Here is a 22,593-nt window from a genome sequence, read left to right on the forward strand (position 1 = left end):
GGAAACAAGTTCAAAGTGCAATTATACTTTGTTGGCATTTTGAAATATCGCTTTTATTTTGCGAAAATCTGTAATGGAAACCCAGCTAGTATCTCAGAGAGTGTGTGTGTGTGTGTGTGTGTGTGTAACCATGCACGCATACATATCATTACCAGCATTTAAACAGATTATCAGATGGACTGATTATATTTTTCAACCCACATTTTTATTGTATAAAAAGTTCATCACAGATTTGTAACGGAATCATTTGCTCCTTTGATCTTCGGCCTCAGCCCTGCCATGGAAATCAAGATGGCTTCCTATGATGGAATAAAAACAAACACACAATTATTAATAATTGTTCAGGTCGTTAAAAAAAAAAAAAACCTTTGTTTACAAGTTGATCATTGGTTCTGTCCGTCCTCACCTCTGTGCGGATAGTTCTGCTGCCCTGATCGGGACACGTGTTGAGGTAAAGATCAAACAAAACACTCGGGTCGGTCTCATCCAAGTTCTGGTCCGTGTCCACGCTGGCCTCCAGGCCCTGCAGACCCCCAAAAACCACCAAAAGATGCCTACAACACGACGGACGGGTTCCTTCTGTTACGCTGCAGCGTAGCTTTGAGTTAATTACTGACATCAGCATGCAACAGTTCTACGGTTTTTTACAATGTTCATCATGACTTAGCATGTGCGCATGCTAACATCGATTAAAGGACGTTTTTGCTAACTGTCGTTGACTTATTGGCTTTGAACTCACTTGAAAGGCGAGAGCGTCGCTTGGTCCAAGCTGCTTCCTCTCTCCGACGTGCCGATGGTCAAGTCGTATCCGTCTTTGTACGGACTTTCAGTGAAAACTGAACCTGTTGTGACAAAACACACCAGTCGTCATGTCTAAACAAGTTGTAATAATTCCAGCAAGTTCATTTTATCTTATTTTTTTGAATAATATGTAAAGGTTTCATTTATTCAGAAAACTTTCATTTCAGGAAATTTACTTTGATCTTCTGATCATTTTTAATCAATATTTTTCAATTAATTACTAGACATTTCAAGGGACCTTATTTAAATTCAAAGTGACCCCACATGGGGTCACGACACCAATGTTGAAAAACACTGTTAAGGTTTAATTTATTCAGACAACCTTTTTTCTGGAAATTTCCTTTGATCTTCTTATCATTTTTAATCATTATTATTCAATTAATTACTAGAAATTTCAAGGGACCCCATTAAAGTTCCAAGTGACCCCATACGGGGTCACGACACCAAGGTTTTAAAAACACCGTGTTAAAGGTTTCATTTATTCAGGCAACATTTTTGTCCTTGTGAAATCTTTCTGGCTAGCCACGCCCCTCTGTCGCCCGATGGTCTCTGCAAAAGGGAGTTGGCCACGCCCAGCAAGAACTCCTGTAGACACATCAAAGTGATTAGCAGATGCCTCTGAGGAAGACTGACAGTTGGCAGTCGAAACACGTCGGGAGATCAAAGTACATTTCCTGAAAACGTCTGAATAAATGAAACCTGAACACAGTGTTTTTCAACCTTGGGGTCGTGACCCCACGTGGGCACGTTTAGAATTGAAATGGTGTCCCTTGAAATGTCTAGTAATTAATTGAAAAATACTGATAAAAAATGGTTTAAAAATGTTCAAATTTCTCAGAAATAAATCCAGTTGAAATGTAAAATGCAGTATAAAAATATGGCTACTCTGTATTTCTAACACAGTTTAACAAACATGACTAAAAACTAATTCTAAAAGAAAAAAAAGGTCTTTGGGGTCGGCAGAAATTTGAGTTATAAAAATGGGGTCACGACCCTAAAAAGGAGGTTTAACATATTAGTAACAAGTTGGAAAGTGACTAAACTCAATCTGATGAGATCAGGTGAGGAAGTCATGTGTTGAAAGTAAAATACTAATACATTAAAAGATGAAACCTACTGAGACATGATGCCAGGCGGACGCTGTAACCCCAATAAAGACCTCCTTCAGTTCTGGGGACGTGAGGAGCAACGACGACTCCTTTACATATTTTACTCTCTATAGGAGACAAAGCACAGATTAAATGAACTATTTCATTATATGTGATTTAAAAACATTTCAACAGAATAGAGTTGATCTAAAGAAGTGTGAAATTACCCTGATTCTGTGTCTTAGTCAGACGTACGGTGACTCTGAGCCCAGACTGGAGCTGTTTATCAATGCGAACCTCCTGGAAAACAAAAGCAAAGAAACAGGAAAGGCTCAGTGTTTTTTTTTTAATTAATAATGTTTTCTCAGTCGTCCATTTTTAACGGACAAATCTACAAATATCCGTGAACTAAATGAGAAGTTTGTAAAATGTGGGTCAGAACTCATGAGCATTTTAAAGGTAAAAATAATAAGATTTTGAGCTTCATCTACACTGTGGTAGTCCACTGCTCCCCCTAGTGGAAAATGTGTTTTACTGCAGAAACCTGATTTTACTGTTAAAATAACCAAGGACAAACTAATTATTATTAATATTAGATACATAATTCAATCAAAGCACAGTATTTTCCTTTCTAATAACAAACGAGTGCACTTTTATTTATGGATGCCATTTTTTGATTAAATTGGTGAAAGTTTGAGGTTTTTATACAGAAGAGGATTAGGACCACGAGAAAAAAAAAACAACACAAAACCCCCAAGGTCCAATATTTTATTATTATTAATATTAATGATCTGAGAAACAAGTCAGAATTCTGAGTTTAAAGTCAGAATTAAAGATTTAAAATACTTTTTTTTACATTCAGGGGAGTTACTTTAGCTTTATGGCATGAGTACAGTAGGCTGACGTGACGGATTTACGTGACTTTTTATGTGCCTGCGGAGTTTCAGAGGAAGCCGTTTCTCTATTAAATGAGGAAAAGGTGAGTGAATGGAATGTTCTGAAGAAAAAAAAGCCTCTGAAATAGTTTCCCTATATAACGGTGGCCACACCCATGGTCATAAAACTGGCAATATGTGTATCAGCTTAATCACATTAGCAAAGGAGCACAGCATCTGCAGAAAGGAAACTACTGTACATTATTAAATTAGTCCAATCAGATCCTGAGCTCACCTTTCTCATTCCACAGTTGACCAGAGATCCTTTTCCCAGCTTAGCCGGCCTGTCCAGGACGATTCCTTCCCTGTAATCCGACTCCTCGTCTATTCTCATGTGGTGAGGACTATCTAAAGGGTTCAGCAACCCTGAGACAAACACATACATTTCATCTCTACACACAGGTAAACATTGAACTTTATCCTCAAATTACGACTGCGTTATTAGGGCCACATTAAAATTAAAATTAAAATCAGAGCACTAAGAGATTAAAGTTGGAATAGTTTATTCTTGATATATTATGACTTCAATCTCAAAATATTACGACTTTAATACTTTAATCTCATGAAATTACAATTCTAATGAAATATTACTATTTTCATAAAAGTTTATTGCCAAAATATTACGACATTAATCTCAAAATATTAAGACTTTATTCTCATATGGTGTCAGAAACGTGTGCTTTAGCATCAGTGTTACCTGCGTACTGTAGGTCTGGATGCTTTGGGAAGAACCACTTGCGCAGATACCTGATGACGAAGCAAAGACGTCGTTTCATTTACAATAATAAACATGCATAATGGCGGTGGTTGTTCTTTGATGACAGATGAACTCACTGAGGACATTCCAGGTACTGAAGTATACGTGCCAGCTGAATACAAGCTTGTCCTTTCTTTCCAACACCTTTAAATTCTCCTTCTACGCTCCTACGGAGACGCGTTAAAAACTCTAATCGTTTGGACGATTTTTTGAAGAATCCAAAATGTGACTCTTGTGTTTATTTTACTCACTTCACGTCTTCTCCTTGTTCGTCAAACACAACGATCTCATCCACACCGAACACCACACAGGCCCGGGCGATCTGCCCGGCCAGGTACGTACGCAGTTCAGCCGACTGAGCGTTGTCCAGCACTGAACCAGGAAGTGCTACACTAACCGTGTACGCTCGACCTACTGTACACAACACAGGGAGACGCTGCAGTCACTTTATCCACAATCATGTGACAACACAGATTACATTACCTTTATTGTTGTGGCCTCGCTCTTCTTTTGTTCCCTCTGCAGCTTCCAGCTGTTTCTGTTTTTCCAGCTGTTTGATCAGTTTGGCTTCTTTTCGTTGCTTCTTAGCCTCTTTAACTGTCATTCAGAAAGAATCAGAGACAATTGGCAGAAAGGGTGTCAAACTCATTTTAGTTCAGGGGCCAAATACGAAGCAGTTTGATCTCTAGTGGGCCACAGATTTTAAGCAGGAAAACAAGTAATTCCAACATTATTGTGCCCTAGTTTGCACTTGTACGTATACATAAAATGCTAAATATGTCAGAAAGCGACTATATCCAAGCAATAAGTGATAAATATTAGTCCCAACAGGATCTTAACTTCAAATTTCCTAGATTTGTGACCAATTTCTATTTATTTAAAGCAAATGTTATGTAATAATTTAATGAAAATAAAATGATTTTTAAAGAATTTTGAGGGTTTTTTTCCAACAGTTTAACATTAAAAACTGTGAGCCCCTGCAAATATTGTTGAGTTCATTTGCACTTTCTCCTGGAGGCCAAATTGGGTTTGAGACATGCCGTCTACAACAGGGGTTCTCAACTGGTCTCACCCTGGGACCCACATTTTTCCACGGTCATTAAATCGCTTGTAAAAACACACAGATCATTTTTAAAAATATAAATCTATATATTTTCCTGTGCAACATGCATTTCACAGCATGTCTGTCAAAAGAAAAGTCTCTTTCAAAATAAAAGACAATTTGAGAGACACAAAGTAGTTTTATTTTGTACCAGCTGTCCGCGACCCACCAGTTGAGAATCGCTGGTCTACAACATGTGTTAATATCTCAAAATCTAGAAATTTGTATTTGATCAATGTGGGATTGAAGCTTAGTTTTGTCCTTAGAAAAGCTCAACAGACGTATCTATTTATATGCATGATATGTTTATGAATAGTTTTTGTTGATGTTTTGTTTGTTTTTTTACCAGAAGCTTACAATTTTATTTATTTATTTATTTAAGTTGTCAAATTAATTTGAGATTTTTTTAGTGTATATAATAACGCTGATTAGCTAGCTAGTGATCAGAGTTTGAATTAAAACGTGACTCACCTTCCGCTTTCCTTTTCTTCCAGTCTGTCCGCTCCAGAGCCTTTAAATACACGGTTAAATTAAAACAGTAAAAACGACAAAAACAAAACAATAATACACAGGTTTGAAGAGTAAAACATTACCTGAGAAGACTCAGCTTTATGTTTCTTCGCTGCCACACCGTCAGACATTTTTAACCTCACTACGACAGTGTGAATTCGTGTACTTCCGGGTCAATTTACATATTTCAAAATAAAGCTACAGGCAAAAATGTGCCCTGGACTTCCGGGTCCCACATTTAATTTATTTTAAACGCTAAATCTATTTATCTGTGTAGAAACATCTTATTTATCTTACATTTTGTGTGAAAACCTGAGTTTTCACTATTTGTGACATTTTTAAATGTATTGTTTTTACTGATATTAGTGGCAAGCAATATTTGTCTCGTTTGTTTTTCTTTATCTTAAATTAGCAAAAATATGCAGCAATACGTTTTTTGTTGTTGTTGCTTTTGTCACTTAACATTACAATAAAATGTATTAAATTAGTATGCAAATATGTGTACCAAAGAGAGACATTACCTAAGAGAACAATATCAGAAGCACATGAAGGACAGTATGCATTCCCATAAACCTTTCGAACATTTTTCCTGTTTCCTTCAAATACTTTATTTTTAAAATTATTTTATTTTCACTTCAGGGCCTTTTTTTTTACTTTTTAAAAAGGTGCTGTAAATTCAGTCTGATTTGAAACTACAATAATTCCTCAGTTGTTCTGTGTTCCAAAATTAACATTTTTGTCCTTTTTTTAATTTTATTTTTTGCCCAAATTTTCCCCAAGTAAATACTGTGCCTGTACGCTAGTTGGATTGAGACAAAGTGGAATGGAAGACAAAAAAAATAACAGTTTAATATTTCCAAAAAGTAAATTATGTTTGATCCTGTTGAAAAAAAAAACAATTTTCATCCTGATGCATTAAAGTCAATCACAACATTACAAGTGTTTCACTTAAAATCTTTATTAAACAGCTTACATTGAAATGTGCTTTCAGACAACTTCCTTAAAAGTGCACTACAGCTTTAAATAACTCACATTTTGTTCTTTTGGGGGGTGCAATACACCAAGACAGCCATAAAACATTAATACCCAGCTAAATAATACTTAATTATTATTGTTATCAGCCCCAGTCAAATCTAACTGGACCGATTAATCTTCACGTCAGTGACTCGACTCGTTCTGGCTCCATTTTTTCAAAATCTCCTCTGCTGCATCCAGTGTCGAGTTCTCCTGTTAGACGTTAACCATAACAATAAAAAATAAAAGAATCTTAGTGTCCAGAATGGGAAATAAAATGTGTGTTTCATTCATGTCAGTTAGGTGAGTTTTACCTTAACGAAGCAGAAGCGGATGTATTTATCAAACTCTTTACTGTGCTCAGGACTGTAGAACGCAGACACGGGGATCGTTGCTAAACCCTGTGGAAATAAAAGAGAAATCACACAATGAAGCAATAAATACACATATAACAATACATATCTGGGCACTACCAGATTAAAGTTGTCATTTTATGAGAATACAGTTATATTTGAATAAAATCGGAATTTTATGAGATTCATGTTAGAATATTTCAAGACTGAAGTAGTAATATTTTGAGAATAAATTAATAATATTTCAAGATTATTGTCATGACATTTCAGGATTAAAGTCGTAAAATTTCAAGAATAAAATCGTAATTCTATTAGATTAATGTCATAATATTTCAGGATTAAAGTGGCAGTATTTCAAGAATAAAATTGTAATTTTATGAGATTAATGTCATAATATTTCAGGATTAAAGTTGTAATATTTGGAGAATAAAGTCGGAATTTTATGAGAATGAAATTGACGCTTGCATTTGTTCCAACCAAAGAACCCGACTGATTTGGAGCAAATAGCCTCTTTTATTGTGGAGGAGGAACTGGCAGGAAGTGGTCGACTTCACGGTTATGATGTTAGTTGCGTTCACTTCAACAGGGAATTCTGAGCGCTATACCTTTAGGAGTTTTTTTTTTTAAGATATGGCTTTATTCTCATAAAATTATGATTTAAATCTCAAAATATTACGATTTTAATCTCGTAGTGGTCCGATTTATTTGTATTTTAATGTGGTACAAAACAAACAATCATGCTGATATCTTTACCTTTTCTTTAATGAGCCATTTAACAAATCTAAAGTCGTAGTTCTCATCTTTGGTGTCGGAATCTTTAAAATCCACAGCTAAAAGAAATTAAAAAAAAAGGAAAGGTTGAGTTATTAGGTTTGTAAATTAAATGGGATTTCCTTTCCTTTCCTGCACTCACCGATGGAGGAGATATCAGTGATCATAAAGTAACCTCCCTCTGGCATTATGGGCTGTAAACCCACACCCTTCAGGCTGGAGGCCAGTTTCTCCCTCCTGTGGTGAAGCATCGCTGGCAGCTGCTGGAAGTAACTCTGGGGGGTCCCGAACAGCTCGTGCTCACGCTCGAATCCCTGAGCCACTGCTTCCTGGTGTTGGAAACATCAGAGCCCAAAACTAAAATTTATTGTAATGTAGTGGTAATCTTTTTTTTTGCTATCCAAGATCACGTAATCCAGGGCTGTCAAACTCATTTTCCTTAAAGGGACAAATACGGATCAGTTTGATCACATGTGGGCCACAGGTTTTAGGTGGGAAAACAAACAATTTCAACATTAATGTGCCCAAGTTTGCATTTCCAGTTACAAATTAGACATAAAGCATCAACAATATCTAAGCAATAAGTGACAATTTTTGACCAAATTTTATTTAATTAGAATTTTGTGAAATAATTTGAGAAAAATTGCAGGATTCTGGAAAGATTTTGAGTTCTTTCAAAGTGAATTAGTTTGTAATTTATCCGAATCGGAAGCTCTGAAGGGTCAGATTTGAGTTTGACACATATGACGTCATCCATTTTTACTTTTGATCCGGTTTTTCAAAGAAACATCAGATTGGATCAATACTTATTTCTTATTATTTCTGATTTGGATTTGTTTTGGATTTTAAAAACCGGTGATGCCATTTCTTTATTATCCTGTTTTATCATTGCGTCCATCACTAAAAAATTATCTAAAAACAATATTTTTGATTGTGACAACTGAGAGTTTATATTGTTGTTATCGTGTTAATGTATCTTGTGTGCTCAGTATAATATAATTTCTTTATTCAATATTTTATATAAGTGTGTTTGATATGACATTCCTCATTCTTGGAGAGCACCTTAATTTCCTTGTATATATTGTACAATGACAATAAAACTTATATCTAACTTCTTAGTGAAAGATTTAAATATATTATTTGTGGTCAACAATGACAGATGTTTGGGGGATTATTTTACAAAGCCAAACTTTGTCTACTTTGCCGTAGGCCTAATATGTTATATCCCACCTAATCACTGGAACCCAGACGGGGTCCACATGCGGCACCCAAAGTAAATATTTAAAATGACAGATAAATACGCAAAACAAAAGCAGAATACATTACAAAATACAAAGAATTACAACATTCCAGGAAAATACATGAAAAGACTACTTCAAAAATGAACAAAACAACAACAGTAATACGCAAAATGACTCCAAAAAACAGAAAACGACAACAAAAATACAGAAAATGACTCAAAAACCATACAAAATTACAACAAAAGTACACAAAAACAAGAAAAACCACAATAACTGACTCGGTAAACTTACAGTACTAACACACTAGCAAAACAACAACAGAAATGCACAAAATGACACATTTTACAGGGAAAATACACAAAAAGACAACAGAAATGCACAAAATACACAGAACGACAGAAAAACACACAAAATGACTATAAAAAATGTTGTTTCCTGTATCAATGCTCAGATTGGTCAGTTTTCTGAATGCTGACATGAATGTTGATAATGTGGCCCTTCGATCAAACAGACACATTTTTGCGGCCCCCACTGTGATAAAACTAGCCCACCTCTGCTGTAACCTGATGGATGAACAAATCAAGTTAAAACCTAATCATTTAAGTGAATATCTTGTCAGCTGTTCTGCATGATCCAATTATAGTGTTATTTAATACACTTTTTTACATTTTGGACCAGAAATCCACTCTGAATCCACCCATATGATGGGAACAGTTTAATCCAGATTTTTTGGGATTAAGGCCATCCCAATCCTACTAAAAAGTTCAGAAAAACCTAAACTTAAAGATATGATCTGAATCAAAACCAAGATTGGAGTACATGATCTAATCCGATTACATAATCAGTTTATTTCTTTTGAAAAACCTAATTTCAAGTTTTGATCCAGAATCCGAGCTGATGATTACTTTTGAAAAACCGGGCCCAGGTGTGAAGGCGTAACCAGCCGATTGGCCGACGCCCTCCTTCACTCAGACTATTGACATTTATTTGGCGTTGGCAGAGGTCATGTGACAAAAACGTCAGAAGAACGACGGGATCACCTGAGCTGCTGTTGCACAGTGGTAGATTGAATTCTGATGAATGGTTTTCATGTATTTCAGGATGTGTCCAGAGCCCATGGCCCAGCCCACCTACGGTACAACCATTTGTAGAAAAACCTGTCACAATTTACAGATAAATAGAAAAAAAATCCATCCTGACTTTGTTTCACCTTCCATCCTGTGGCGCTGAACGTTTTCCCGCCGCTGCCGATGGTGACGGTTCTTTCCCACATGCCAGGAAGGCTGGCTGTTACACAACAACAACAATAACAACACGTATGGTTACCAACACAGTCAATACTGCTCTGTTTGGTTTACTTTCAGCCTTATAATGATTTACACGTTAACGGAATTGCGGATTCGACCAATAAAAACAGAATCCACAGAATCGTAGGTTAACAATAACTTAATGGCTTCTAATACTGTTTAATATTCAGACCACTAGTGGTGAAACAACTGACGCATCCTTTTGTCTTTGTCTTTGTGTCTAATCATTACGGTATGGAATGATGTCATCAGGATAATTTAAATTAGGTTCATCTAAATTAAATTGATCAAAACCTAATCAATAAACATGCTCAGATTCAGTAAACCATTTATTCCTACGGGGAGAATGGCATAAATGCTGCTCTCATACATCTATATATGACATATTATAAATCAGTGGTTTGCAAACTGAGGTGCACGCAGATTGTTTTTCTCATCCGTCAATAACAATTAGTGGCACAACTCTTTAAAATACACCAAAAGTTGAAGTTCAAGAATTCTGAAATGAACAAAACATCAGAAATGAATGAATAAAAAAGGCCTAAATTCAAGGTTAATGTTGGACGAGATACAGAAAAGAGTTTAAAACGAGCCTACAGACACAAATAAATAATGTATATCATGAGCAAAGGGCTACATGGGGCAATAACGTTCTGTTATAAATAGTTAAAAAGGAGCAGTCAAAATAAAACATGTCAGGACAACTTATATCAACTTTTAAATTGGAGCTTACACATTTTTTTTAAATTAATTTTGAGATACATTGTTGTTAAATTATGGTTTTCTTCTTTATCATTTCTTATTTCAGTTAAAAACTAACATTTGTGAAAAAATGAATGTGGAAAACATGGAATTTGAGGGAAAAAAAATGAATGTGAAAAAACAAAATAGATTTAATAGGGCCCTATGAGGTGAACATCGTACCTATCTTTACATGTTTTGCTCCATCGTACGTGAGCCACTCGTAAACCTCGTCACTGAAACACAGCAGGTCGTGTTTGATGCACAGATCAGCGATCATCTGAAGCTCCTCCCTCTTGTAAACCTGTAAAAAAAAAGACAAAAGTCAGTCAAATTCTGCCTTTAATCAGAGATGAATTAAGAGGAAATATTTGGTTAATTATTGTGTAGAATATGAGGAGATGGATTCCAACGTGTACCTTCCCCAGTGGATTGTTGGGAGTGTTGATAACTATGGCTTTGGTGTGGGGAGTGATTTTACTCGCCAGCTCCTCAGCAGAAAGAACCCAATCTCCACTTGAAAGTACAGCCGTGCCCTCCTTCTGTGGAAAAGCAATGAGGAATGAGGGGATTTAAATGATTATAGGACGGCTCAGTTATTTTAAAAAAAACTTCAGAAATGCTCAAACATGTGTCTTTATTATTCAATTCACAAAAAATATCACTTCAATAAAAAAAATACCTTCAATCAAAAATAAATCTTTCAATCAAAGAAAAAAAGTGTTGAAGTGCAAAAAGAAAATTGAGACCCAAGTAAGTGCATTTGCATTTAAATAAAAAAATGTGTTTCCAATGAAAAAACAAATTCTATCAAAAAAAAGTGTTTGAATGCAATTTTTTTTTTTTTTATTGAAATGTTTATTTTGAATTAAAAAAAAAAAAAATTTAATAAATAATTGCATTTGAACACTTCTTTTCTTTGATTGAAGTCATCTTTTTTTGTATTTGGGCCATATTATGTGTAGCACACATCAAAAAAATAAAACATTTAAATCATGCATTTATTGAAATATATTTTTATTTTAATTGCTTTATTTTTTGATTGAATAATAAAGACACAAATGTACTACCCCATAACCCATAATATGGCCTAAATACAAAAATGATGACTTCAATATAAAACAACTTTTTCAATCAAAGAAAAAAAGTGTTTTTTTTCCTTGATTGAAAATATTCATTTTTGATTGATATAAACTTTTTTTTGGATTGAATTTTTTTTTAATTTTATTGAATAATAAAGACTCAAATCTAGCTCCATATCACTGCTTTTAAAGCTGAAACACTCACTGGTCTGAGAGGAACATACACAGCCTTTCCTCCAGCCATCACCACCATCGGCTGGTAGCAGTCAAAGAACGGTTCCACAATAATCACCTGGAAAAAACAAGCTCTCATTACGACCATTCAACAATTATTTTCACCTTCATTTTTCAGTTTGATGTCATAGTTTTAACAAGTTATTAATGCTCCCTATTCTTAATATTCGTACCTCATCGCCTTCATCAATCAGTGCCTGGAAAGCACAGAACAGAGCCTGGTACGCTCCCACTGTCACCAGGATGTCTTCAAACGGATCAATGTCGTGTCCCACAATCCTGCTGAAGAATTTAGCTAAACTTTGAACCAGAGCAGGATGACCCTGAGGTAAAAACACACAAGAATGGTCTTTCAATAACTGTGCAGTGTGCATTTATAACGTATTTCTAGGGCATGAAAAAGGTGGCGTTTTGTGTGTGTGTGTGTGTGTGTGTGTGTTTGCACTTACAAAAGCTCGTGTATACTGGTGCATCGGGGGTCCTCCACTGACGGCTTTACAGAAAGCCTCCGTGATAAACTGAGGAGGGGAGAAGTCTGGAAATCCCTGCCCCAGATTCACTGCTTTGTATTCAGCTGCGAGCTGAGTGAATTCCACCCTGCACATAGATATCAATCAGACATCAATCAGATATCAATCAGCTTTCAATTCTTATGGCTTCCTGAGAACGGAAATGTTCAACTATTATTACATCCACCAACATGGTTACACCGGTGTTTATTAGTTTGTTTGATTGACTGTCTGTTAGCAGGATTTTGTCAAAAGTGCAAAAAGGATTTTGATAAAAAAATGTACTCAAATATATACATTATTCCATTGAAAATGCCATTACATTTTGAAGGGGATCCTGATCCATTAACTGATTCTGGATCAGTTTGGAAAAACAAAAAATCCCTCTCATCATTGGCAAAATTAAAAAAATTAATATCAACGTTTGTAATTAACCTATCTTTAGGAAATTTCACTCGGTATTTTAGGTTGGTTCCTCAATTTAACCCACAGAGTTTCATTCCAATCAAAACCAGATTACACGATCGTGATTTTTTTGAAGCAATTAAGCTATTCATACATTTGGACCTACTGTATCATAATTAATTATATTTTCTTCAATTACCATACTAAGATTAATCCAGATCAAATCGAGAATGCACATATCATTGCGATTTTGCAAATAAATTAGGCTGCCCATACACTTTAACCTTCCGAAAAAAAAAAATAAAAAATAAAAAATCGATCTAATTTAAAAGAAGTAAACTGAGCAAAATAACTCAATTTTATGGTTACAATTGTTTGCAAATCATATACAGTTGAATTTATAGTCAGAAAGGAGAATTTATTAATCTAATTTTCTCAACATCTCACAATATATTTACATTTCTGGACATTTATATTGTTTAGTTAAATGCATTAAATTGTGTTTGCATTAAATGAAACAACAACTTTTCTATAAAAAAAAAAATGAAAAAAAATAAATAAATAAATAAACCATCACAATTAAATGTGTAAAAAATAATTTAAAAAAATCATGTCTTTATTGTGTCCTGTTTATTACATAACCATTATGTGCTCCATATGCAGCAGTGATTGTAGACCTACAGCAACAACACTTTCACATCCTAGGTTTCAGTTGTACTTTGACCAAAATGATCCACCAATCACGTGATCACACCAAGGTTACACCCACCCTCGTGACAAGCAATTCTCTTTCAAATCAAATTCTTGGTATAGGTTCCAAATTTATTTTATTTTTTTTAATGTGCATGTATTAAACACAACTATTTACCATTTGTCACAGTGTTGTCATAGTGAATGCAATTATTCACAAAACTATTTACAGAATTTATTAACTTACCAAACGTTTTTATCAACACCCTCCGTCCTGCGCGCATGAATTCGTCGAGACATTGTCTATAAAAATATCAACAGTTAATGACAGTATTTGAGTTTTGTTATCACATTGTGTTTGGTTATTTAAAAAAAAAAAAAAAAAAAAAGATTACCGTACAAATTTATGAACTCACCGTTTGGTGATTTCTGATTGAAATTTTGCGAATTAAAGCAAGTTGAGCAGCCAAATGATTTAATATTCCCATCTATGGAGGATTCATTGTCCAGCAGCTTCATACAACAGTGACAAACATGAAGGAATTGTTTGACAGAGTTTTAAATAAGCTTTACATTAGACTCCTTCGTGTTTAATACTTCTTCTTCTGCGTCTTTTTTTAGCGGTTGGAAACAACACCGCCACTTCCTGTAAGAGCGTTCCGAGCAGCAGATTCAGCACAACTAAGCGCAAATGAACGAGTAATTTTTTTTTAAAAAAATTAATTAATGTATAAACATTTAATGAATTACACTATTTTAAAAAAAAATAAATTTTTTTTTAATTCCATGTAATGTTTCTGAAAACTCGTCTTTGCATTACATAGAGCTTTTAATTTTCCTTGTGTTAAATGTTTCCATGTCTTCTATTGTAAAGTTACACATGCTAAAATAAATAGCATTTTTTGTTGCAACATTTAGCCACAACCCACATTTTAAAAACGTAATTTTTTTTTTTACATTACCTTTGACCAGATTTACAGCAATGTTTTTTTTCCTCTCGTATAACTGTAATGTTAAATCTTAATCTAAAGGTTAATTAGCATTTTTCGGTCATTTTGGTGAATAGATTTTGCGTTTTCTGTAATTTTGTATGTTTTATGGAGTCATTTTGACATTTTTATTTTTCTGTAATTTAAATTTTTTCATTTTGTGCATTTACTTTGAGGTTTCCCATATCTGACAATGAATAACACTTTCCCTTTAACCGCCATGTGTGCTGCCTTAACCATAGCTATAGCTAAATGTTTACTGTAGTTAATATTCTGTATATTTCTATAGATTTGACAAACAGCGACACCACATGGTCACACATAGGACTGAAGAGGTTGAAATCATAGAACAAAAATAGGTTATGAAATGATCAACTCAAACAAATAAATATTGCTTCAATTTATATCTAAATATATAAAATGTAACAAATAAATGCCTGTAACCCAACTGAAAAATTAACAATTAACTAAAAAAATCTGTCCCGAAAATTTGCGAGTTATTTTCTGCTAATAATGAATGATAAAAAAAACAAAAAAATTTGCTTGTCATTCTGTGGAAATATTAGTTATTGCATGAATAATGTATAGTTCAGTTATACTGTCATTCAATGATTCCTAAAATATAATTAATTATTTTTTAGTTGTATACATTTTGGTAGGATTGGCTTTCAATCAATAAACCAACTACAGCTCAGGAATAAGTAGTTCACAATTAAAATGGTTCAATTTCTTAAAGAAAATAAATAATTGTAAATTTTACTTTACATATTGACCTTTTCTTATGTGTTGTTATGAGCGACCACATCACATATTTAAATCAGATTAAAGGAAAGCTAAACATGTGAAAAAGTAAAAACACTGTTTTTTTTAATAAATAAACAGAGGAAACTATGAAGTTAAATTTAATGTAATCACACAGCAGCTTTCTTTAAGTCCTCTGGCAGCACTCGGCCCTTCTTCCGAGCCTTGTTCTTCTTCTTTTCCACCTTTTTCTGCTGCCGTTTCTTCAGGTTTCTCTTCCTCTTGTCCTGTCGATGCTGCATCTTCTCCACGGTGCTCTCGCTGCGCTGGTTCCACTGCTTCTTCCTCTGACTCCGCCTCTTCTCCTTGTTCTTTAAGGAGGTTCTCAGCATGTCCCCGTTGTCTTTGATCTTCAGACCCTCGGCTTTGTAGAGCACGTTGGTCCATTTGATCTTCTTCTCCAGCTCCAGAGCCTTTTCTTCATCCTTTTCCCGCAGCTGCTCCACCTTTGCCTTGCGAGCCTCCACCCTGCTCAGCAGCTGTTTGTAATTCTTCCCCGTCAGAGGCGTTATCTGGCCCTTGATTCTCTGTTTTTTCGTCTGTTTGCTCAACATTTTGTCCACGAATCGGTCTTCAACCATCTCCACCTTGTTGAAGATGATAGCGGTCTCGTCTCTTTTATTGGATTTCGGGGCGTTAACGTTGGTTTCTGGCTCTGGTTCTGCTTTGATCTCTTCACCGCTTTGTTCGGCCAGTTTTTTCATCAGAAACTCTTTCCTCTTCCTCTTCTTGCGTTCTCGCTCCAGTTTTCGTTTGGCTCGTTTTGCCTGGACTTCCTCTGACGACGGATTCTTTGGGGTTCCCTGAGAAAAGTGCAAAGATTAATTTAATAAAAAGCATGCAGTGCTTTCTCGTCCAGTTTTATTATTTCCACTCTTTCAGTCGCTTAAAACCCAACAGAGCAAACTTTAATCGAGGGGTGTCAAACTCATCTTAGTTCAGGGGCCACATACAGACCAGTTTGATCTGAAGTGGGCCACAGATTTTAGCAGGAAAAAGAGCAATTTCAACATTAACCCTTAGAGTCGAGGGACACGCTGGCACGTCCTGATCACATGACCAATTTAAGACAACCCAGCGGACAGATACAGCCTCACAGAATCCATTTAAACTTGTATTGAAAGTGAGGACTAAAAACGATACACCAGTTTTTAAATAAGAAATAGAGAAATTAAAAAGTAGAACAATAAATATGATAGATTAAAAACGCTGCACTATTCCTGGCTATTTTTGTCACGTTTGGTGCAGAAGCGAACAGTAAAGACGGGCCGTTCTTCCTTTTCTCGCAAAACGAAAGTGTTTGCAAGCAAAAAAAATACACCTGTTTTCTATTGGTGGAAAATAAACAACATCAACTAATCAGAAATTCAATGGCAACTCATGACGTTTTTTTTGTGAACTTGTATAAATGTTTTTGACAATTACACTGTATATTTGCATTCCCATTCATCAAATCGGTTTGTTAAACAAACGTTGTTTTCACAGTAAAAATACCCACTTTTTTCTACTCAGATTTGGTGTTTGTGTGATTTTAAGTCCATTGGGTTTATACAATATGTCAAAATGAACAAATAACTATAAATTCAAACAGACGAAGTTGTGCTGAAAAGAACGATACCAAACATGGCAAAATAAACAGTTTTTATGGTGAAATATAAACGTAGTGAAAAACTGTTAGTTATACCCTGGACTCCAGAGGGTTAATGTGCCCTAGTTTATACTTTCAGGTATAAATTACATATAAGGTACATGAGACTGACAATATCTAACCATTGAGCGACCTTAAACTTATATTCACTAACAGTTCCTTGATATAATGAACAATAGTTATTAAAAAAATTACAATATTGTGAAATAAAAAATGATTGCCATCATGTCATAAGGAAGAGAAATGTGTGATTTTGTATCCATGTGTATCTTGAGGGGATAAAATAATTTTTGTAATTCTGCCATTTTTAATTTCTCCTACGAGCCGAATTAGATGGTCAAAAGGGCCGGATTTGGCCCCCGGGCCTTCAGTTTGACACGTGCTTTAGATGATGAAAAAAATAACATCATAAATTAGAGATAACGTGCAAAAAATGAATAAAATTTACTCTGAAAATAAACTAAGTAGACTACACAATTACATACTGCACCAAAAGACGTGTGACAAAAACACACTTAGTCTTTTTATTTCCTATTATGTATTTCTTGTAAACTTCTGCTTTCCCCTTTAAAAAAAAATGTTTCATTTATTTTTTGTTTCGTTCTGTTTTATTTGTTTCTTGACTTATTGAGTTATTTATTTATTTTTTAAATGCAGTGTACATTCGATGACCGTCGTCTGTTTCAATGATTTTTTTGTTTATTATTGCAATAAAGTATTAAAAAAAAAAAAAAGTACAAACCTGCCCTCTTGACTCTTCAATCTTTTCATGGAGCCTCTTGCGTAGAACATTCACTGTGGAGAAGTTAGAAACACTTCCTGCTAAAGTAGAAAAAAAAAGTAAATTAGCTTAGGTAATCGTGTTTTAATTATTTGAGTATTTTTAATCCATGATAATCTTTCAGTACCTTGAGGTTTCTGTGCTTGAGCCTCTGGTTTAGCTGTGGCTGCTACCGTCTGTTTAGTGGCTGAAGGCTTCTGCTGCATCACAGAGTTTCCATTGTTGTTTTGAATGTGGTTCTTCTTCTTTGTTTTTCTCTTCTTTGGAGGACCTGCATCACTTTTACCTTTGAAATGAACTACAGACAAAAAAAAAAAAACACTCAAGTAATACCAACCAATGGATCTTTTATGGGTCATTTAATGTCACTTCATCAAATGTTCAGGACATTACACACACTTAATTTATAGTATAAAGATTACTCTTTCTTCGGATATAAAACATTTTTTCTTCATGCGACTTCTTCCATTTTGTTTTGGGTTATTTCACCACACTCAATTATTGAAAATCCTTTACATGAGGCCATTTAAGCCTCTGTGTCTTATAATCATTTATTGTTTTAGTTTTTCACTAAGAACATACACAAAAAAAATATATATATATATATATATAAAAACATTGCCTCATAAAAACATTTATTTCTAAGACACACTATTCATTATGGACACATTTCTCAAATTATTTACGTAGCAGTATTTCAATGACATTTGATCTTTGTTCGGGATGCAAACATTTAATAATTCTAAATCAGACCAGTGGAAATTAAAAACATAAAATCTGATGATGACAAACACTTGACATAAACTATTAAATAAAATGCAATACCAACGCAATCATTTATAATATTTGTATAATATAAATGAATTGAAAAGGGACAAACTAGTTTTAATAGCAGCTAAAATCATCAATAAACGTAAATAAATTGCTTAAATGTCTTTCTAAATGAGGTATCGACTCCTTTGGGTAACTTGTGCTATTACACCACGTTTAACGACATATTTTGATATTATAAAAGCTCTCCAAAGGCCGCTATATGTAAAAACAAATGTTATTAGGCAAGAAATCTCGTGAAATTAATGGAAATGTAATGTAAACTTACCAAACGGCCTTCTCTTTGGCTCCTTGTCTCGTTGAAAGTTGAGTTTACTTGCTAGTTTTTGCATGTAGTTGTCTTTCGACGTCAGGTCCATGTTTACAGAAACACTGGGTTTTTATTAAATATATAAACTAAATCACTCACAGAGACAGAAAACAGGCTGGAAATTAGCGAGGAGACATTATTCCTGAACACACGTGTGTAAAAATATGAAGTGGGCGGAGCGACGACAAAACCGGAAGTCGGTGTAACAGTGAAACAGGTCCCCCTCTATGCAAACCTGACAGTTATGTAGCCTCGGTTTGGGCTGAAAATATTATTTACTGGAGACGATGGCTTCTATGAGGTCAATATTGATCTTTTACAACAGACTTCTGCCATCATTAAAAGAAAAGGTAAGGTTTTAGTCTTTTTTATTCGTCTATTTATCCATTTAATTGTGTGAATGTCATTTTTTGCCCGTCCAAAATGCGACTTTAGTTTGTTTTTGTGCTTTCAGACGCATGTCATTTACACCAAGAGGACTTTTATCCTGTCCACAGTTACCAAATATACAGGAGGTATGAAAAGCATGCAAAATGTGACCACTAATGTAATGTTTTGTTCTGTAGCGTCATTATATTTTTTTTATGTAATAAGAGCTCTAATTAAATTGCAAGTGATGCCAGTAATTTTTCTAATATCATTCAAGCTGAATAAAGTGTTATGTTAAGGTTTAATTTATTCAGACAATTGTTTTCAGAAAATTTACTTGTTAAAAATGTTGTCTGAATAAATGGAACCAAAACTTATTATTTAAAAAAAAAAATTTCCTGGAATATTGCATAAAGTGTGCTTGAAATAAATACTAATTGTCATTGATTTAAGTGCTGACCTTTTTACTTTTAATATTGTCTTTAATAATTAATTAAATCACTCGAGAACAAACGCATGATCCTATCATGCACTATCAAAGATTATAATGGTCAACTCCGCAAATAAAAACTACATTTATTAATTTATTTTTAATTTTTGTATTCTGGGGTCAACTGTACCTTTTAACCCTTTGCTGTTTCCTTTCACTGGACATTTTTAGGCAGACTCGTCCCTTTTGGAGGGCGTTCCTGCTCCACTGTAAACAAAGCAGACAAACTTGACGATTCTTTCCTCAAATGGTTTCTGCTCCTCATCCCTGCCACCACATTCGGCCTTGGAACATGGCAGGTAAAACCTAATGCCAGCTATTCAACACACTTTATTTGCTGCACTCGTTGTGCTGAAAACACTAATTGCATTTATTTTTTTGTTGAAGGTGAAAAGGCGTCAGTGGAAAATGGGACTAATTGATGATCTGACACGACTCACGACTGCAGAACCTATTCCTCTGCCTTCAGAGTGAGAAAATAATAAGTCTAATGCCTCAATCTTAATACAATACTAAATTAACGTAGAAATAACAGAAAATGCCCTGAGACTTTAGTATTTCAAGTAAAAAATAAGGCTTTTTTTAAGTAATGTGCTCAGAAATATAATTTATGCTGATTGAACCTCTTGATCTAAAAATATAGAAGGTATTTGGGAGACAATCTGTTGCTTTGCCTGTTTGTTAACACAACCTCCTTTTATTCAGATAAAAACAAGGTTTTGTTTTGATATTTGTCACATTGTGCTTTTTCACACAATATCTCCAAATTACGACTGCGTATTAGGGCCACATTAAAATTAAAATAAATCTGAGCACTACGAGGTTGAAGTCATATTTAGAGAATAAAGTGGTAATTTCATTAGGATAAAGTCGTGATTTTGTTAGATTCAAATTGTGATATTTTGAGCGCCATACCAATTTGAGTTTTTTTTTAAATTAGACTTTATTTACGAAATATTCCGACTTTATTCTCTAAATTTTTACGACTTTAATCTCATAAAATTGTAATTTTTCAACTTTGTTCTTATAAAACTACAACTTCATTCTCTAAATATTATGATCTTAATCTCAAAATATTATGACTATAATCTCATAAAATTATAATTTTATTAAGATACAACTTTAATCTCAAAATTACAATTTTATTCTTGAAATATTGTGACTTATCTGATAAAATCACAATTTTATTAAGATGCGACTTAATTCTCACAAAATTACAATTTTATTATTGAAATATTACGGCTTTCGTATCCTAGTGCCCAGATTTCTTCTTATTTTAATGTGGCACTAATATGCCTTTGTAGCATTTTAACTTGACGGTTTCCTTTCTTTTTTCTCTTTAAACGCAGTCCTCATGAGCTGAACACACTGGAGTACCGGAGGGTGAGAGTACGCGGACACTACGACCACGCTAAGGAGCTCTACGTGTTACCTCGCTCGCCTGTCGACCCTGAGAAAGAAGCCAGAGAAGCCGGAAGAATTTCCTCTAGTGGAGAAACCGGCGCTAACGTCATCACTCCATTTTACTGCAGTGATTTAGGGTAAGGTGGTGTTTTATTTACAGTATATTTAATATTCAGTACTGAGGTGTCTTTGTTTCTGAAGCATTACAATCCTCGTGAACCGAGGATACGTTCCAAAGCAGAAGATTCGTCCAGAGACCAGGATGAAAGGACAGGTTTGTAAATGAAGTGTTTTAGTTTAGGACCTGTGAATGTAAACATAATGAATGCTGCCTCTGCAGGTGGAGGGGGAAGTGGAGGTGGTGGGAGTCGTCAGGTTGACGGAGGTCCGTAAACCCTTCGTACCAAACAACGACGTGGAAAGAAACCGCTGGCATTTCAGGGACTTGGAAGAAATGTCTCGCATCACAGGGGCGGAGCCTGTCTTTATTGATGCAGACTTCGGTAAATTTAAACAATAAGGATATACTAATCTAACCATCAGTGAATGTAATCTAATCATTTTTTTTCTTCCAGGAAGCACCATTCCAGGTGGACCAATCGGTGGACAGACTAGAGTGACACTTAGGAATGAACACATGCAATACATAGTAACGTGGTAGGTGGAGTTTTTTTTCAACATAATGCAAGTGAGATCATTTCCTGTTTATTAAATTCTTTTTTTTTTTATTAAATAAAGGTATGGTCTGTGTGCAGCTACGTCCTACATGTGGTACGCCAAGTTCATCAGAAAGATGAAAATATGATCTTCAAGACTTTTGTGCAATTATGCTTTGTGCTGCTGTTTGTTTCAAAAGGATGTAATAAACCTGATCTGTCAATTTTGGTTCAAACATTTGAAAGAAAGTTACAATTTGATTCATACAAGAGAATTTTACTTTAAAAATTCAGTTTTATTTTAAAAACAAGTTTGAAAACATTGTTTTATCCAAACGCACGACCACCAACGTCAACACAAGAGTCATCTTAAAAGAAAACCTAATACTTGCGTTTCCTTACTTTGTTTGTCAATGGGTGGAGTTTGTTATGAGTGTCGTCATTGGCTAGTTAGTTTTTGAGGTCGGTTCTTTTACAGAGGGAAGTTTAACCAAAACACAGCAATTAACCAACAGAAGAACTTTAGCGTTACTTGGATTTCTTAATTTATGCAAGAGCAGAAACTGAAATCAAAGGCATCTCGTCTAACAGTATTGCAGTTTTTAAAATGCTCCACGCTCTCACGCTAAGTCGTATTTTTTAGCGCACAATTGTTTTTTCCAATTCATAAATTTTTTTCTAGTTTCTTTTTGACGCAAATAAGATTCCATCGACCCTTAAAAACTTGATATGGTTTTTTATCGATGTTGAATCCTGCCAAGTATTCCATTCCTA

The 22,593-nt window shown here is 34.6% G+C and overlaps 4 protein-coding genes across 9 annotated transcripts; 1 reads left to right on the forward strand and 3 right to left on the reverse strand.

The window, feature by feature from the left end:
- Positions 1-183: 183 nt before the first annotated feature.
- Positions 184-5,358, reverse strand: spout1 (SPOUT domain containing methyltransferase 1). 5 transcript variants are annotated; one of them, XM_028462842.1, is made up of 12 exons: positions 5,277-5,358; positions 5,155-5,194; positions 4,065-4,178; positions 3,833-3,992; positions 3,659-3,748; positions 3,522-3,571; positions 3,060-3,190; positions 2,117-2,189; positions 1,919-2,017; positions 740-842; positions 407-554; positions 184-299 (listed from the first exon to the last, which is right to left on the reverse strand). In XM_028462842.1, the coding sequence occupies exons 1-12, from the start codon at positions 5,322-5,324 to the stop codon at positions 225-227; spliced, it is 1,131 nt and encodes a 376-aa protein (XP_028318643.1). In that variant the 5' UTR covers positions 5,325-5,358; the 3' UTR covers positions 184-224. The 5 variants fall into 5 exon arrangements, with proteins under 5 accessions (XP_028318643.1, XP_028318641.1, XP_028318642.1 ...); XM_028462840.1 differs by having other exon boundaries at positions 407-587; XM_028462841.1 differs by having other exon boundaries at positions 3,833-3,995.
- Positions 5,359-6,135: 777 nt separating this feature from the next.
- On the reverse strand, positions 6,136-14,173 carry kyat1 (kynurenine aminotransferase 1). The gene is made up of 13 exons (XM_028462370.1): positions 13,957-14,173; positions 13,788-13,843; positions 12,386-12,533; positions 12,110-12,259; positions 11,908-11,994; positions 11,040-11,162; positions 10,804-10,924; positions 9,783-9,859; positions 9,613-9,702; positions 7,474-7,660; positions 7,314-7,390; positions 6,522-6,608; positions 6,136-6,420 (listed from the first exon to the last, which is right to left on the reverse strand). Exons 1-13 carry the CDS (start codon positions 14,026-14,028, stop codon positions 6,352-6,354), a joined length of 1,344 nt encoding a protein of 447 aa, XP_028318171.1. The 5' UTR covers positions 14,029-14,173; the 3' UTR covers positions 6,136-6,351.
- Positions 14,174-15,415: 1,242 nt separating this feature from the next.
- On the reverse strand, positions 15,416-19,080 carry surf6 (surfeit 6). Of its 2 annotated transcripts, none has more exons than XM_028462372.1 (4): positions 18,859-19,080; positions 17,887-18,057; positions 17,721-17,797; positions 15,416-16,133 (listed from the first exon to the last, which is right to left on the reverse strand). In XM_028462372.1, exons 1-4 carry the CDS (start codon positions 18,947-18,949, stop codon positions 15,441-15,443), a joined length of 1,032 nt encoding a protein of 343 aa, XP_028318173.1. In that variant the 5' UTR covers positions 18,950-19,080; the 3' UTR covers positions 15,416-15,440. The 2 variants fall into 2 exon arrangements, with proteins under 2 accessions (XP_028318173.1, XP_028318172.1); XM_028462371.1 differs by having other exon boundaries at positions 17,721-17,800.
- A 7-nt stretch (positions 19,081-19,087) lies between these two features.
- Positions 19,088-22,043, forward strand: surf1 (SURF1 cytochrome c oxidase assembly factor). The gene is made up of 9 exons (XM_028462373.1): positions 19,088-19,250; positions 19,355-19,415; positions 19,931-20,058; positions 20,147-20,229; positions 21,109-21,300; positions 21,365-21,437; positions 21,504-21,666; positions 21,739-21,820; positions 21,902-22,043. The coding sequence occupies exons 1-9, from the start codon at positions 19,188-19,190 to the stop codon at positions 21,966-21,968; spliced, it is 912 nt and encodes a 303-aa protein (XP_028318174.1). The 5' UTR covers positions 19,088-19,187; the 3' UTR covers positions 21,969-22,043.
- The last annotated feature ends 550 nt before the right edge of the window (positions 22,044-22,593 follow it).

Source organism: Gouania willdenowi, chromosome 12, assembly GCF_900634775.1.
Source record: "Gouania willdenowi chromosome 12, fGouWil2.1, whole genome shotgun sequence".
Lineage (NCBI taxonomy): Eukaryota > Metazoa > Chordata > Actinopteri > Blenniiformes > Gobiesocidae > Gouania > Gouania willdenowi.

Excerpts from the sequence above, each read along its gene's own strand:
- spout1 (XM_028462838.1), bottom strand. The coding sequence starts at position 5,324 with ATGTCTGACGGTGTGGCAGCGAAGAAACATAAAGCTGAGTCTTCTCAG. Across the intron at positions 3,749-3,832 it reads GAACAAGGAGAAGACGTGAA|GAGCGTAGAAGGAGAATTTA; the intron begins GTGAGTAAAATA and ends GCGTCTCCGTAG. Across the intron at positions 2,018-2,116 it reads GACTAAGACACAGAATCAGG|AGAGTAAAATATGTAAAGGA; the intron begins GTAATTTCACAC and ends TGTCTCCTATAG.
- kyat1 (XM_028462370.1), bottom strand. The coding sequence starts at position 14,028 with ATGGGAATATTAAATCATTTGGCTGCTCAACTTGCTTTAATTCGCAAA. Across the intron at positions 12,534-13,787 it reads GGTGTTGATAAAAACGTTTG|GGTGGAATTCACTCAGCTCG; the intron begins GTAAGTTAATAA and ends ATCTATGTGCAG. Across the intron at positions 10,925-11,039 it reads CCAACAATCCACTGGGGAAG|GTTTACAAGAGGGAGGAGCT; the intron begins GTACACGTTGGA and ends TTTTTTTTACAG.
- surf6 (XM_028462371.1), bottom strand. The coding sequence starts at position 18,949 with ATGGACCTGACGTCGAAAGACAACTACATGCAAAAACTAGCAAGTAAA. Across the intron at positions 18,058-18,858 it reads GCCAAAGAGAAGGCCGTTTG|TTCATTTCAAAGGTAAAAGT; the intron begins GTAAGTTTACAT and ends TTTTGTCTGTAG. Across the intron at positions 16,134-17,720 it reads TTGAAGAGTCAAGAGGGCAG|GGAACCCCAAAGAATCCGTC; the intron begins GTTTGTACTTTT and ends CACTTTTCTCAG.
- surf1 (XM_028462373.1), top strand. The coding sequence starts at position 19,188 with ATGGCTTCTATGAGGTCAATATTGATCTTTTACAACAGACTTCTGCCA. Across the intron at positions 19,251-19,354 it reads TGCCATCATTAAAAGAAAAG|ACGCATGTCATTTACACCAA; the intron begins GTAAGGTTTTAG and ends TTGTGCTTTCAG. Across the intron at positions 21,438-21,503 it reads AGACCAGGATGAAAGGACAG|GTGGAGGGGGAAGTGGAGGT; the intron begins GTTTGTAAATGA and ends CTGCCTCTGCAG.